Here is a 16120-nt window from a genome sequence, read left to right as displayed (position 1 = left end):
AGATGGTATTTGTGAAGGTGTCCCTTACAGAGGCTTTCCAATAAAAATGACAATTTCCTACACTTGGGTAAAGTGTATAACTTTAGAAATACAAGATCATAGTGAGGTTATGGGCTATTATCTTGCTTTTCTTACTCACCTAGTCACATAGCTAATAGAAGTAGAATTGGCTTAGTATGTGCTTTAGTGTGGGGTGTCATCAGTGGACCATGGACCCTGAAGTATGTGCAATTCTCTCTCTTTCAGGAACGTACTTCAGTACATGCCCCATTTTAGGCATATGAAAGCTCTGCAGAAATTAGTGCAGTTGTGTATGTGCTTCACGTACAAGTGCACATGCTTAAGTAACCTGTCAAATTAGAGCATCTACAAATGTACTATTTATAGTTTTTCCCCCAAGACCAGTTGCAGTAAAAGCTCAGTCCAGCTGTCATAACTGTGTAATTCATTAGAAATTTCAAATTTTTAACTTCAGCTTTACTCTAAAAAAGTGACTACATAAAATCTGTACTACTCCATTGAATATATTTCCTTCTCTGTATTCACATTATTGTAATTCTGTTTCCATAGCTTGTTGCCATTTATCTCTGTAAGCAATTTATAGTCACTGTATCACAGTGATCAGTATTCTGTGGTGTCTTCTGCATCATTTGCTGAATATTCTAAATACATTTTGAATTAAGAATATTTTTTTTGTTGTTTTTTAAATGTGAGCCAAATAGAGCCCAGCTGGGCTTTAAAAAAAAACATGGTTTGTTCGTAGGCTGTCAGTTGGTAAAGGCACATTTTTGAATGCAAAATGGGCATGTTTGATCTGGAAAGACAATAAAAACCCTTGAAAAATGGAGCCTCACATTGACATTTTTAGAACCACACTATAACATGCTGGTCAACTGCGAAAGGTTAAGAAGTTGAAAATGGTGAAATTCTGATTAAAACATGCGGGGCGAATTTCTTTGTTACTAAAAGCCTGACATGAAGTTCACACAAGGAGACAGCTAAAGCTATTGCTATGTTTGAGTTGAGGTATTATTTGGACCTGACAAGGAAATGCAAATATTTGATTGGTATGTTTTTCTGTGTTCAAGTGAATTGCCGTTTTATCCAAAATGTGTCAGTAGGAGAAGAATGGTGAAGCAATGGAGAGATGTTATAAACTAGTTCTTTCTCCTGGGTTATTGTTCTGATATAACCACACCAGTGATTATTTTTGCCTTTAGTATTTATAAAGGCAGCCTCACTAGATAAAGTTATGTATTTATGTGGGTATGTTAAAAAACGAGTCATCACTAGTATTAATTCTTTTTTTGTTAGTCTGGAGATTTTCTCATGTGGCCTCATGAACCTTGCACAAGGTCCAAAATCTAAGGCAGTAATTTTGAGCTGAGGTGAAGTGTGATCAATTTGGTGTGATTCACAAGAGGAGTTACAGAGTTTAATGATCACAGATTTGGTAAGGAAAGACTAATAGGATCATGTAGTCCTTTTCTCTTAGATGCTTTGGAGTTTCTGGTGCACAGATTTTTGATAGGTAAGCTATGTACAAAATCTGACATTTACACCATAAAAAGAAGGCTGTGTTGTCTGTTACAGAGAAAACAGTTTTTTTGAATATGTGTTGTTGGTTTTGTCTTTTAGATAATTCTTGTAAGTTCTTCCCATAATGACCGTGACCAAAGCCTTTTCATAAGCACGGATGAAGGAGCCACTTTCCAGAAGCAGCCCATTACTTTCTTTGTGGAAACTCTCCTTTTTCACCCAAAAGAAGAAGATAAAGTACTTGCGTACACTAAGGAAGGCAAGGTAAAGCTTCAAGATACTGCATTTGTTTGAAATTTAGGAATTAGTTACCTAAGGAAAACTAAAACAACTGATTTCCTGACTAGTGTTGACTTTTATGAAATACCAGTTGCCCAGAAAGGAATAGTATTCTGGTTTTGGGGTTCGTTTAAATATTTATTGCCTTGGTATGTAAATATTTTTTTTTTTAATGGTAATTTCAATCCTGGCACTTTCAGTTGTTGTGTTTACTGATAATATTTATCTGCCTGCGTAATATAGTTAGATAGTACTTCTGAAATGTGCTCCTCCCTAGAAAGTGGCCATAAGCAATTGCTCTGTAATTTATAGTGTAGTAGAAGGTTAATGAAGCTGAAATAGTGCCTCCAAAGGCCATTCATGGGATGTAAAAAAAAGTAATATAAAACAAATGGCACAGTTGTACAGCAGAAGAGGACCTGAGGAATTGGTGAATCTGTAGGAATGTAGAATAATTCTCTCTCTTATGATGAATTTATATCACTTTCAGATTCAGGAGTTGTATCATATTTGTAAATTTTGACCATCTTTCAGATTTCTTCTGGTTAAATTACAGTCATTTTTCTGGATGGTTTAGGCTAAGCACTGATGAGTGTGCATACAGTCTGTAAGTGTGTAGTTCACCTCTTCCTCACGGTGCCAAAACTGCATCTGTAGTCAGTGTGATTCCAGTCCTGGTTAGCGGTCTTGACTTTCCTCCATCATTACTCCTGTTTTAAACTGAAATTTGTAAACCCTAGTACATATTAATCCCTGTCAAACTATACAGAAGGTGTATCTTTAGGTAGTGAGATGTGTCAGATAAAGTTGCTCATGCTGCAGACAAATACTGCACTGATTTCAGTGATGTTATCTCAAATCATCCTTTGGGATATTTTCTGGGATATCTAACTTAATAGCTGATCACAAATCATGTTTACAGGCATTTTCAATAAGGATAGAACGAGAATAAAAAAACATAGTAAACCAAAGTCAGTCACAAATTACATTAAATATTTTACATAGCAGCTTCAATTTGAAATTCTAATGTAATTACAAATATGTCGAATGCATGTTATGTAAAGAAAATACTTCAGGGAAGTCTGAAGTACTGAAAAGTCCAAGTTACAATAATCTCTTTTTTTTTTTACGGTTTGACTTTTGTTTCTGATCATAGACACAATTCCTGGATTCTGTATAGTTACAGAATTACAGAATGACAGGACCTTTAAGTAGAAGAGTCCAAAGAAGTGTATTGAAAAAGTTAACTAGCCCACAAGTGGGTAGAAGTACTTGCTAGGAAAGAGAAGGAGGCAGAAGCACAACGTAAAGCATTTGCTTTGTGCTTTGATGAATTATCCATCATGGGGATATTTTCATTTTATACTTGGATAATCTTCCAAAAGGACTGACGTTATTATTTGCCATACTTAAAATGTCACTGGACAAAAAATCTTACAAAATATTCAGTGAAGAATAGCTTTGCAGGAGTAGCAGGAAGGGTTAGGTAATCTGATGGACAATTCTCAGGCTTTCAATATGACACTAAAAGGAGCTAAACATAAATACTTACCTGACAAGTTTATGTAAGATGTGTAGGAATGATGAATGCCTTTGACTATAACTGGGTCAGTAACCTACATTTTGTATATGATCTGATGTATTTGGACTAGACGGAAAGGAGGAAGAAGTGATGCTGGCAAAAGAGGAGTTGAAAATCAAAATTGCAATTTGACATAAGAAAAGGTCATTGTACTAAAATCATTAGTCTTGAGAGACAGCAGTGATCTGAAGCTGGCCCAGGGAGATGGCATCCTTTAGACTTTTGAGTTAAGTAGCTTCACCTCCACTGAAAGGAAGTAGTATCAGGATGTAACACAATCTGAAACTTGGGAGAAGCCATTACCTCCTGTTACTCAAATGATTTCTTACAATGGCAGTTTTGAGAATACAAGGAATACAGGATCATGTCCTTCATAAACAGCCAACAGCAAGTCCTCTCTCTGCTGGAGCATCATGGCCTTTCTCACAGCTTCTGATTTGATTTAGGGCTTATATAATATTGCAAAGTAGGCATTGTTCTTTCATTCAGAACCCTAGATTTTGTTTAAATAAAGCTCTAGCCTTTAGCTGACACTATAAACAAATGCACATCCAGCCAGTGTGGTTACATTAATCCATTTATTATCTCAGATCTATACTCTTTTTTCCTGGCTACCTCAGTTATAGAATAATAAGGAATAACAATCAGCTATTCACTGAGTCTATACAAATGCATCTAGATCTTAAAAAACTCAGCAGGGATGCAGTAGATTTTCATTGTTCATCTGGAAGCTGAAAGGTTGAAAAAAATGGCAAAACTGAGAAAAGCATTTTCAATTTAATTAAAAGGTGATTCCACACATTTATAACATGGATAGTAATAAACAGAATTTTAAGATCTGTTAGATAAAGCTAGAGATTTTAGCTGTCCACTAATATAACTGCTTTCACCTCATGTCTAATCTCATTTAGTAGTTTTATCATATGTACCTGTCAAAAAAAAAACAAACCCAAAGGAACCCCAACAAAGCAAAAAAACAAACCACCCACATACGGGTCTTTTTTTTAATGAAAGGAAGTTTAATATGTGCATAAGTTGCACATTATTTTTTATTTGTGTCAAATACTGCATCAGTTAAAAATTCCGCAGTTTGAATCCCCAGGCCTTCCCCTTACACTAAGCCCAACTGTTCATTCGCAAGTTCCCAGACTTCAGTCTTAAATGTGTGTGTGGGGAGGTAGTTTTTTTGGTGGTGGGGTTCTGGATTTTGTCTTTTTTTGCCTATTCTGTACAAGCATCACTGCTCTAATGAAGGGGATCTTCTCTTATCCTCTTCTGAAATTAATTCATGGCAAAACTATATCCCTTTGTTCAGGTGCCAGCATTGTCCCTTATCCTAAATAGCAATTTTCCCTCTTGCCAGGAACTCTGAATTCTTGGCTGTCTTTGCATTTTGGACACCAGGGTTAGGGCAGTGCATGGATTGATCATCTTTTCCAGATTTATAATGATCTGCTGAGGCAGGTAACTAGTTGAGCAGTGTCTATTCTTTTAGAAAGATGATCAAACCAATGTTTATATTTTCTGTAATGCTTGTGGTGACAAATCTTTGAAGAAGTAAGAAGCTTAGGTTTTCTGTCCTGCTCAGTCTACCCATTCAAAGCCACATCCCCCCTCTCAGGAGATTGCTTTAAGCTATGTGATATAAAATACACTAGTTGCAGCAAACCATAGCACATGTAATAGAACTGAGACCAGAAAGCTACCAGGCAAATCAGAAGCCTGGCTCTGCAGCCCCATCATTAACACATTTAGCTCTGATAATGAAGACTTTTTTGATCCCTGATCATTTCTTATCTGTACATTGACTGCGTGAATTTTAAAGTAAGCAATCTGAGTCCTGACTGTAGTTTCTTACCCAAACTGTGGTCTACCTGCTTTGAGTGTGCAGTGGAACAAAGCCGAGTCATTGTGAAGTGCAGAGTAATTAAGGAATACTGTTTTATTTCTAATTCAAATTTTAGTAAATTTTCCCATAAAGTTTATGCTGAGGTAAGTTACCTTAGCCTTTATCTTTACAGATTATTATTCTGTTTTCTGTAGTAAAATGTAATACATGATCAGGCATGTGTATGATGTGTTTATTTGTTATTGAACCTGCAATTTTAAAACAAAAACATTCTTTTCTAATCCTAATAAGATACTTTCCCCCAGAACAATCAGCAACTGAACTGGTGACTTATTCCCACATCAGAAAGAAGAGTTTTTCTTGCCTTTTTTTCCCCTATTAAAAATATTAAGATAAAATTCATCATATGTAAATTGGATCAAATAAGAAATGCATGCAGACAGCAAGAGCCTTTAAATCTTTCTTTGTAGAAGTCTGATAGATATTTTTATTTTGACTAGAGGAAACACATTATGAAGGCAAATGCTGAAGGAGGGAGACTTTTGAATAGATATTTTAAATCCCACTTTATTCTGGGGGAAAACAACTTTCATCTCCACTCTTGATATCTATCCATATCATTAGCATTTATTTTTTTACCAGGGATGAATTTTTCAGAGGGAAGGTGGAGCTGGAGTCCTTCTCCTCCATACCATCCTCTGCTTCTCTGCTGAGTGACCATTTTTCACAGGTCACAAAATGGTCTCCATGAAGCAAGCCCTGAAGTGCATCTCTCCTCATTAAATCTCTTAAGCATTTCTGTAATATCTTTCTGTACTGTCTTAAAGAGTTTTAAATCCATTGACTTTCTGGTTTAAGTATTTTTGTTGGGATTAAGACTTGAAGCATACATTTTTGTGCTTTTTTGGTCAGTAAACAGGAAGAAGGAGAAGTGTCCTTTTACCATGCTTCTTCTGAGGGTAGAAAAGAATCTGACCCAAAATGAACTGTGATTTTTTTTTTCCTGGTAAACAATAAGACATTGTCACTGAGAGTTGTTTGTTATAGATTGTATTTTAAAAGATTTTCTCTATGAAAGTTTATTACTCTGAAAACCTTTGTAGACAGATCCTGGTAATTTGGGGTGGGTTATTTTGGTTTTGGTTTGTTTGTTTTTTTTTTAACTTGGTGTGCAGTCTGTCATTTAATCATCGCATAGGATGTATCTTTGAAGACGTACATCAGCAGTTTCCTCTTATCTAATTTTTTTGAAATTTTTTTTTTTTTTCATTTGTAGGTTTATGTATCCATTGACTTGGGGAAAAAATGGATTCTTCTGCAGGAACGAGTTTCTAAAGATCATATTTTTTGGTAAGAAATCTCTTATTTTCCAATAAATTAGTACAAGCCTTGGCATCTTTTGCAGGTTGTTTGCTGCATCCATGAGTATGTAAATTCATACTCATCTCAGTTGTCATAACAAGTGTCAGAACATGTAAGGGTTATAGATCTGGATCTATGGAGCCCAAGGTTTAAAGACAGCCATAATGTGCTTTGAAATTGATCTTTGTTTTACTGGGGAAATTGATCTTTACAAAGGAGAGCAGTCTTTTTTCAGAAAAAAAATCTATAGCCCTTTTTTTAGAGATTGAATCAGATCTATTAACTGGAGTCTTATATGACCTTACAGTCTTAAGGAAACTGGTGAAAAATATGACTTTATTGAATATGCATGTATCAAATTAATTAATTTCCAGCTCAAATATTTTGAAGTCTCTCAAAATGTTTAAGAAATTATTTAAGCAGGTTGACAAAATGTTTGAAGAATAAGTCAATGCCTGGTTTTATACAAATGAAATTAATTTAAAAGTTTTGTGTTTTACACCAAAATTGACCTTTTGACAGTGTTTTACTTAATTTTATATATAAAAATAGTCAATCTCCACATTCACCATTTATCTGATTCTTACTAAAAAAGCCACAGAACTCCCCCTTTTACATTTTACTTCAGTGTGTGAGTATGGACTGTGCATAACTGTATCATTACCAATAATTGATATTTTTTATTACAGGATTAGTCATGATATGCTAGGTCCTTCCATACCCTAAATGGCTTTTAATTTTAGTTCTAGAAGGACTCTTATCCATGTCAGTTGCTTTGAGTATGATTATCCATATGTCTATGGAGCCATCTCAGGCTTTCAGCAGTATTCCGTGGTTCTAGTAGCATTGCCAGTGTTGAAATGTATACACCTGATCTTGGTTGCAAGATTTGCATGTGTTTTGCATTCATGCTATGATCCTTCTTGCTCTTCAGGTAGTTTCTTTTCTCTTGGGTTGAAAAAGGCACTCATCCTGGCTACACTTGAGGCAAAACAAAACAAACCCCCAACCTGCCTAAGCTTCTGGCTTAGAGATTACAAAACATGCAGAGCTCTTAAGGTACCTACAGATATTCTGGCCACTGGCCCAGAATGTAACCTAGCAAGTCCAAAGATGTGCTGGCATGGGTGCTGCTGCAGAAACTGGGCAGGGGAGAGGTTATGACCCAGGACAAGGGCACGCGGCAGGTTAAACCCTGTTTGAGAGAGCTGGGAACGTAGGACCTAACCCACCCTGCTCCTCTTTTGGTGTAATTATCCCTGGATATATCAAGGGAGCTTTTTACATTTCCAAGTGTCTCTTTTTCAATTTTAGACCTACTTACTGTCCATACTTTTAGAAAACCTGCCTGCAGCCAGTCTGTAGTAAAACCCATTTGATTTATTCCAGTTTGTCTTCACCTTTTTTGCTTAAAGGACTTGGGGAACTACAGTCCATCAGTCTCATGTCCTCATGGAAACTATGCTAATGCAAATATGGAAAATAAGGAGGTGATTTGTGGCAGCCAACACGGCTTCATAAGGGAAAATTGTACCTCACGAATTTGGTGGCTTCCTACAATGGGTTACAGCATTGGCAGATGAGGGAAGAGCAACTGACCTAAACTCTCTGGAGTTGTGCAAAGCATTTGACACTGTTCAAAATGACATTTTTGTCTCTAAATTGAAGCAAAATGGATTTGACAGATGAAGCATTTGGTGGGTAAGGAACTGATTGGATGGTGTCACTTAAAGAGTTACGGTCAATGGCTTGATGTCCAAGTGGAGACCACTGATGAGAGATGTTCCTCAGAGATTCAGTATTGGGACTGGTACTGTTTAATGTCTTTGTCAGTGATGTGGGCAGAGGGATTGAGTGCACCCTCAGCAAGTTTGTGGACAACACCAAGCTGTGTGGTGTGGTCAACAGGCTGGAGAGAAGGAATGCCATCCAGGCAAACTTGACAGGTTTGAGAGCTGGGCCTGTGTGAACCTCATGAGGTTCAGCAAGGCCAAGTGCAAGGTCCTGCATGTGGGTTGGTGCAGAGTTGATAGGAATAACTTCTGTGCAGTATTTCAGAGTCATGATTGTTGATAAATGTCACTTCCTTCTCAGATAAGAATGATCAGTTCTAAGAGTCTCCTCATTTATAACTGTTAGACATCTTTTATCATTTTCTGTTTTCCCCTTTTCTGTATTTATACCACTCTGATTCCTATGAAGAACTCAACCAGCAACAGTAAGACTTTGGGAACAGACTTTTAGTGTCTCATCAGTACCAAATGATCCTTCCCTTAAAATTCTGTAGAAATAAAGATATGTTTTTCTGCTAATATCATGTGGGCCATTGCATTACATAAAGAATCTACTGCAAGTGGAGGCTTGGACATGATGGCCTTCCAGTAGGAGTTTGTCATTGTATGAAAATTTGCACTACTTGATGGCCTTCATCACTTGAGTTTTCTGAGTGCTAGATAGAAACAAGAAATTGTGTTCTTTTCAACAGATGTAAGAATATGGGCTTTGTCATACCTTGACTATTATGACACTAAGTCCACTGTTGTTTTCTTGGCAATATAAAACATATGATGTGTTAAAGATAGGTGAAGTGAATTCAAACTAATTGCACATCTGACTATAAATGAGGCCATGTGTCTTGCTGATACTGTGTGGTTGTGCCAAGCACATTTCACTGAGCAGACCTTTAGCAGATGTTTCTTATTTGAATGGAGTTGAGCTTTGCCACTGAGGTGGATAATATAGCCTAAGGATTTTATTTCAGCCTGGTAACTACAAAGGTAGTTACTATACACATACGAACTATAATGTCAGTCATAAGCAGCAGCCAGATCTTTGTGTGTTTCCTGAAGACACTTTTTTTTTTTTTAACTCAATGAAAATCTAAATGTAGTTAATTTAATAGAATGTATTATATATTTATATTAAGGGAACATCAGTAAGAACTGAGTATTTTAAATTATTTATGTTCAGTTTTTATACTGCAGGTTTACAAGCAACATATTAAAATAATCTGCTAGTCTTTATTTGCTTCTGAAGTGTCCTTGACCATTTCTTAAAGATCTTTGCAGATCTAATATATGGAATTTGGTCTTTCATGCTAATGAATAGTTATGTTAGAGTCTAAAAGGAGAGTTTATGGTATCAGTGGAAAGTGTACCATTTCCATTTCAGGAGCACAGAATATTTTCTTCCCATCTGTGATATAGTGTGGCGCATTCTTACCCCCTCCCAACAGTGTTCCAAATTTGTTTCACTTATTGTTTTGGGAAGGAAAGTTTAGTAATCCTTCATAGCAGTTTGTCTTCTCTTAGCATCTTAGAAGGCAAAGCAGGCTTCCTAGAGTGGTGGTTGATGCCCCAAGCTCATCAGTGGTTTAGAGGCATTTGAACAGTGCCCTTAACATGCTTTAACTTTTGGTTGACTCTGTAAGGGTCAAGCAGTTGGACTAGATGGTCATTGTAGGTCCCTTCCAACTGAAAACATTCTTTTCTGTTCTAAAATAAAAATAGCTGTAAGGCTGCATATAGAGGTAAAGATGGCTGCAAAACAGATGCACTCCAGAAAGTTGTTTATTTTTATTTGATTGCTTTCTTATTCAAATTGAAATGAAAAAAATCAAAATGTAAGGAAAAAAAAAAATCAGAAAACATAGAAATATGGAAAACAAAAGCTCTGACATTGTTCATTAAAAAGCTTTTTATAACTTTTCAAAGCAAAATAATGAAATGAAGATTTGAAATTAACATAAATAAATAAGTCGTGCTGTCATTAAAACAGAAAAAGACATTTTGTATCAACATTTAGAAAATAATTCTTTTATTTCTGTATAAATACTAGCGAGGAAGATTTAAACCCCTCTTCTTTTTTTTTTAATCTAAATAGTTTTAATTTTGAGCAAATTCTTGTGCTTTAAAATTAAGAAACCGTGATTGTGATGACCAGTTTTACTCTTGTCTATAAACTGCAGCTGGCCATGGAGTATTGCCCCAATGTGATGGTTTCTGTTCAAGGGATGTGGTAGTCCCCATCCTTTATAAGTACCTTTTCCACTTCTTGGTGTATTCTTAGGAGGGAATGCAAAGACATGTGACCTGTGCCAGCCAGACATCAAACACCCATATGGTATGTAATTGGTTTTATATATCAAGTCCATTTTTAAAAAAGAATGGTGTATTATGTGGTAATCCTTGAGAAGAAAGACTAGTGCAGTTTGGGATGCCTCTGTCTCTGCTGCCTTTCTTCTCAGTCCCCAAGGCTTAGGCACCAGTTACCAGTTAAGTTCCTTTTGATTTCTCAAAATAGACCTTGGTAACGTAATGTAAGCGAAGAATAGATTGTGAATCAGTTGTCTACACCATCACAAATATACCCCAGGACAGTAAGTCATGAATCAGTAATTACCAGAGAATTAGGCCCAACACATTTTCTTTATGACTCTGTCTAGAGCCTTAGAAATGCTTTATCCGTGACTCACTAGGATCCTATGCTATGAGTATCTGTTACTTTTATTTTTAGATGTAGGTTCTCCATTTTCATGAGAGGTGAGAACATAAAGAATGACAAGTTTATTTGGGTAGAGCAGTTGTTCTCGTGGGACCGAAGTTCTGCTCTCATCATGAAATTCCATACGAGTAATCAATCACAGTCATACCCATTAATGTCAAGTGTAGTGGGTTTCTGGCTATTCAAATGTCAGGTGAAAGAGAGGATTTCAGCGATGTTATGCCCTGAAGGGGAGAAAAATGTAAAGAGGATTTCATTGAGCCCTTAACATTGAATTTTGTGTGAAAGACTCTTGTGTGGGAAGCCAAGAATCTGTGTGGGCAGTCATTCTTACATTTGACTTAATGGCTTGGAATGGTATTTGTTTCTATTTCTATCTGTGCGGTGATGTCTATGACTGTATTTGGTTTATGTGGCAAGGTTTGATAGCAGCAGCATTAAGGGCTTCTCTAAGGAGAGACCAGGAGCTGCCCCCATGTTGGACAGAACCGGTTCCAGCCGGCTCCAAGCAGACTCACCACTGGCCAAAGCCAACCCCATGAACAACACTGGTAGCACCTCTGTGATAACACTTTTAAGAAAGCATAAGAAAAGCTGTGCAACAGCATCTGGGAGAGAAGAATGAGAAAATGTGAGAGAAACACCCTTTAACTCTATTACAGAAGATTTTCCTCATGTTCTGGTGGAACTTCCTGTGTTCCAGTTGGTGTCCGTTGCTTGTTCTGTTGCTGAAAAGTCTGGCCCAATCCTCTTGACCTCTGCTCTTTGATAAGATCCTCTCTCTGTCTTATCCAGGCTAAACAGCCCCAGGTCTCTCAGGCTTTCCTCATGACAGGAAATAATCCCATAATCCATCTTTACAGCCTTTGGGTTGGACTCTCTCTAGAAGTTCCTTGACTCTATTGAGCTGGGGAGCCTAGAACTGGACATAGTACTCCAGATGTGGCATTGCTAGGACAGAGTAGAAGAGGAAGAGAACTTCCCTCAACCTGCTTGGTCACACTCTTCTTAATGCACCCCAGGAGACCATTGGCCACAAGGGCTGCTCATGGTTGTCTTCTTGTCCACCTGGACTCCCAGGTCCTTGTTTTCCTCCACATGTTTAGAGATGACATCTAGAATGAGCTGTTCCATCACTTTCCAGGGGTGAAAGTAGGGCTGACTGGCCTGTAGTTTCCTGGGTTCTCCTTCTTTCCCTGTTTGAAGACTGGAGTGATGCTGGTTTCCTTCAGTCCTCATGCACCTCTCATGTTGTCCATGACCTTTCAAAGAAAATGTGCAGGATCTTTCAATGTCAGTGAAGAAGGAGGAGGTGCTTCAGCTGCCAGAGCAGAGATTCCCCTGCAGCCCGTGCTGAAAACTATGGTGAGGCGGGTTGTCCAACTCTAGCCTGTCGAGGTCACCACACTGGAGCACGTGGATATGCCTGAAGGAGGCTGTGATCCAATAGAAAGCCCATGCAGGAGCAGGGTCCTGGCAGGACTGTGGCCCCATGGAGAGGAGCCTGTGCTAGTGCAGATTTTCAATCAGAACCTGTGGCTCTGTGGGGGCTCATGCTGGAGCAGTTCATGAAGAACCGCCCGTTGTAGGAAAGACCCACATTGGAGAATTTTATGAAGGACTATCTCCCATGTGAGAACCCGTGCTGGAGCAGCGAAGAGTGTGAGGAGGAAGGAGTGGCAGAGACAACGTGCAATGAACTGACCGCAATCCCCATTGCCCATCCTCCTGTGCTGCTGTGGGGGAAGAGATAGAGAAAACTGGGAGAGAAGCTGAGCCTGGGAAGAAGGGAGGGGTAGGATGACAGTGGGTTTTTAGTTTGGGATTTGTTTGGTTTGGTTTGTTTTTTAAAAATATTCTTGTTAAAGAACTCTTAAGCATAGGGAGCAAATAAGTAGCAGCAGACACTGGCTCTGTGGGGTGTTGACTGAATCATTGAAGTTGTGTCTTTCAAAGCAGATGCGAAGGCAGCAAGACCTGAATCACAAATAAACCATAATCAAACGTTTTTAACTTGTATGAATCAAATCCTAGTTTTGTCTCCCTGAGTAATCAGGTTGCCAAGACTCAGTACCATTTTAAGCTACTCCATGAAAACATTTGCATGCTTTTGATTTACTTTCTAAGCAATGCAATGCCCTTAAGCCAATTACTAGAAGTGACTCAGTGTAAACTGGGAACTTGCACCTTTTGGGTAAAGTTTTGGATAAGAAGTGTTTCCTGCTTGAAGTCAAGCATGAATCATAATTGTCATAAAAAGGACTGATGCTTATAGTTCACATTTTGAGATGCATAGTGTTTCACGGCAGTGGTAATTTTTGGTAACATAAATAAAAAATCTCAGGTGGATGTTAAGTTTTTTCCAGTACTGCATGCAACTAGAGTAAGAAAATGCTGGGGCAGTTTGTGAAGAATAGAGGTAGCTGAATAAAAGAGAAACTACTATTAAAGTAATGCCAAAGGTTTCCTAATTGGAATTCTAATTTAATGGAAAATTCTAAATTTTTAGAGTTCTAGCATGGTTATTTAAAAGTATAAAATACCTAATGGTTGTATTATGGAATATTCATTTCTACACAGACCAAGGCAGGCGCAGAATTCTTGTTGGTCTCCTCCATTGCACCATTTTCTTGCTGATGTAATGCTGTTAAGATCAGTGGAATTACCTGGCAGAGCACTAATGCAGAGATGTGAAGAGTTAGGTTGTAAACCAGATAATCTTTCTGGAGAACTTCCCTAAAGTGTCTAGAAAACCATAGGCATAAGAAAGGGCTTTAGTGTCCCTCAGGAGACCAAATTCAGGCCTGAATGGAAACAAAGGTGCCTTGACTTCCCTCTGCTTCTCATCATATTTTATTAGATGCAGCTTTATAACATAACAAAAGTTAGACATTGGCAAAGGCAGCACTAGGGCTGGGGCAGTTTCACCACTGCACCACCAAAAGGGGCTCTCCTGATGTTTTTCTTCCACAGGATTGGTGCTCAATTGCTGGCATGATCCGGTGCTTTAAGAAGCAGAAAACTGATCCCTCCAAAAAGTTCTAAAATTACATTCTGCATGACTAATTTTCCAAAAAGGCCAAACACAGTGTCAGACAAGCACAACAGAGATGATATGAACTTACGTTCACAGGAAAGGTGGGAAGCATATTGAGGCTGCCTATGTTTACACAATCCCTACAATCAAGTTAGGCTATTTTAATTCTTAAGTGTTGTAACCACACTGTTACATGATCTGAAGTGCTGGTGTGTTGCATATGCTTTATCCACCATGGTATACTTGGTCAAGAGATATTTCTTCTCATAGAGGAAGACTTGTCAGACCTAAAATTAAAGTTAGTCTGACTTTCATTGGAAATTTTAGCAGTTGAATGTAAAATGCTCAAACAACCCAACCCAGAAAACCCTGCATTCAGTGACAAGTCCTATTTTACCCATGTAAAAAATAAATAAACAAAGAAATGGTCCTAGATTGCTGAGATATGGACATTCTTATTGCAAACAACTATGAAAAGTAAAGTGGGGGAATCCTAACCAGATCAAACCCCCTGCTGAAACTGAGGAAAACAGCTCCTGAGAAAGTGCTTATTCTATTTGGGAAAAAAAAAATATCAGTTGAAATGTCTGCTTGAAAGGAAGAAGCTGTTGGATCAGGGTCCATTCCAGCTATGCTTTATAAGACAGAAGTGGTCCTACCCTAAAGCCAGCTGAGAAACAGTAAACTGTGCTTGTGAATGGATGTGTGGACACAATCCTCACACTGTACAATGCATTTACCTTACAGTAGTAGTAAGTTTATAAATGAAAATGAAAAATAAAATTGTCTTGCATTTTCCCCTCTATATAAAAAAAACATACAATTGAGCCTTCCATTTAAGTGGATCATTTTCTGTATGTGTTCCTGTATGTACATTGTTCACCATTTTAGAGAGACCTGCATCGTACAGGCAGAGCAACCTAGCCTAGAGTGTGTTTAGTGCATCTAGTTTAATATGATTTTTCCTTTGGTTCATGATTTAAACACAAGTGAAATAACAGTATTGTTTTTTAAAATACTGTTGGCAGAGGAGTCCAATGAAATGAGTAGATTAGCTTATTCTTCAGGGATTAAATTCTCTCTCTTCAGGTTTCAAATTCTCTGCCTTAGTTCTACTCTGTCCTGAAGATTTTCTTAGCAGCCACAATAGATGGGGTCTTTTTTTTTAATAAAAGAGGAAAGGACTATTCCTAAGCGTTTGTAAAGCTGGGTAAAAGGATTGCAGAGCTCAGAAACTCTGTTCCATAGCTGACATTCAGAAGCAGACTTTTAGGGTGTAATATCTTCAGTGACTGAACAGAGTCTCTGCTGTTATAGCTCATCTGTATGATTAAAGTAATGAAAAACACAAAACATTTTTAAGTATTCTGCTTTCTTAATTTGTGCCTTTCAGAATGACTAATCTCTGCATCTCACCTGTTAGACTTGTGGAGATCTACAGGTATAGTTTAATGAATTTCTTCTGGCAGCCTTGTGGCTTACATCTTTATTGGGTCACCTTTAAATTAGACAATTCCCAATGGTAGGACCTGACAAGATCAATGGCACAGCTGAAGTGGTGAAGGAGAGGCAAGACTCTTCTCATTGGTAGAGCAATGGGAAGCAATGCTTGTCAAATTGTAGCATGGAGCTGTTGTCCTAAACCACCTTCATAGTCAATGGACATCTGGTTTAGGAATGGAGGACTTACCTTTTGGAAGTAACTGTTCTCATAGATAATAGAGTAGTTTTAAAATGAGAGGTAGGGAACATGTCTGAACTGCCGGGGGAAAGGGGTTTTACTTTTTTCCTGGCTGGGTTAAAAAAACCCAACCAAACAAACCTTCCTTGTGATTTATTCACATCTACTCAAAAGTCTAAAGAGAAAAGTAGTCTGGATTAGAAACTTTTCCGTGGCCATACAGTGTTCATTAAAACAGATCAGTTACAAACTCTTGTACTGAAAGATTACACAGGAAACAAGATTAGA

The 16120-nt window shown here is 37.7% G+C and overlaps 1 protein-coding gene across 1 annotated transcript in view; it reads left to right on the top strand.

The window, feature by feature from the left end:
• Nucleotides 1-209: 209 nt before the first annotated feature.
• SORCS2 (sortilin-related VPS10 domain containing receptor 2) overlaps nt 210-16120 on the top strand; it is a 108816-nt gene continuing 92905 nt past the window's right edge. Inside the window, exons 1-3 of the mRNA XM_008948478.1 lie at nt 210-221; nt 1639-1803; nt 6526-6599. Of these exons, the coding sequence (XP_008946726.1) occupies nt 210-221; nt 1639-1803; nt 6526-6599 (251 nt within the window). The remainder of the gene's footprint in view (nt 222-1638; nt 1804-6525; nt 6600-16120) is intronic.

This window comes from Merops nubicus, unplaced genomic scaffold (assembly GCF_000691845.1).
Source record: "Merops nubicus isolate BGI_N331 unplaced genomic scaffold, ASM69184v1 scaffold71, whole genome shotgun sequence".
NCBI classification, from domain to species: Eukaryota; Metazoa; Chordata; class Aves; order Coraciiformes; family Meropidae; genus Merops; species Merops nubicus.
Note: the sequence above shows the minus strand (reverse complement) of the source record. Positions and strands in the feature narration are given on the sequence as shown.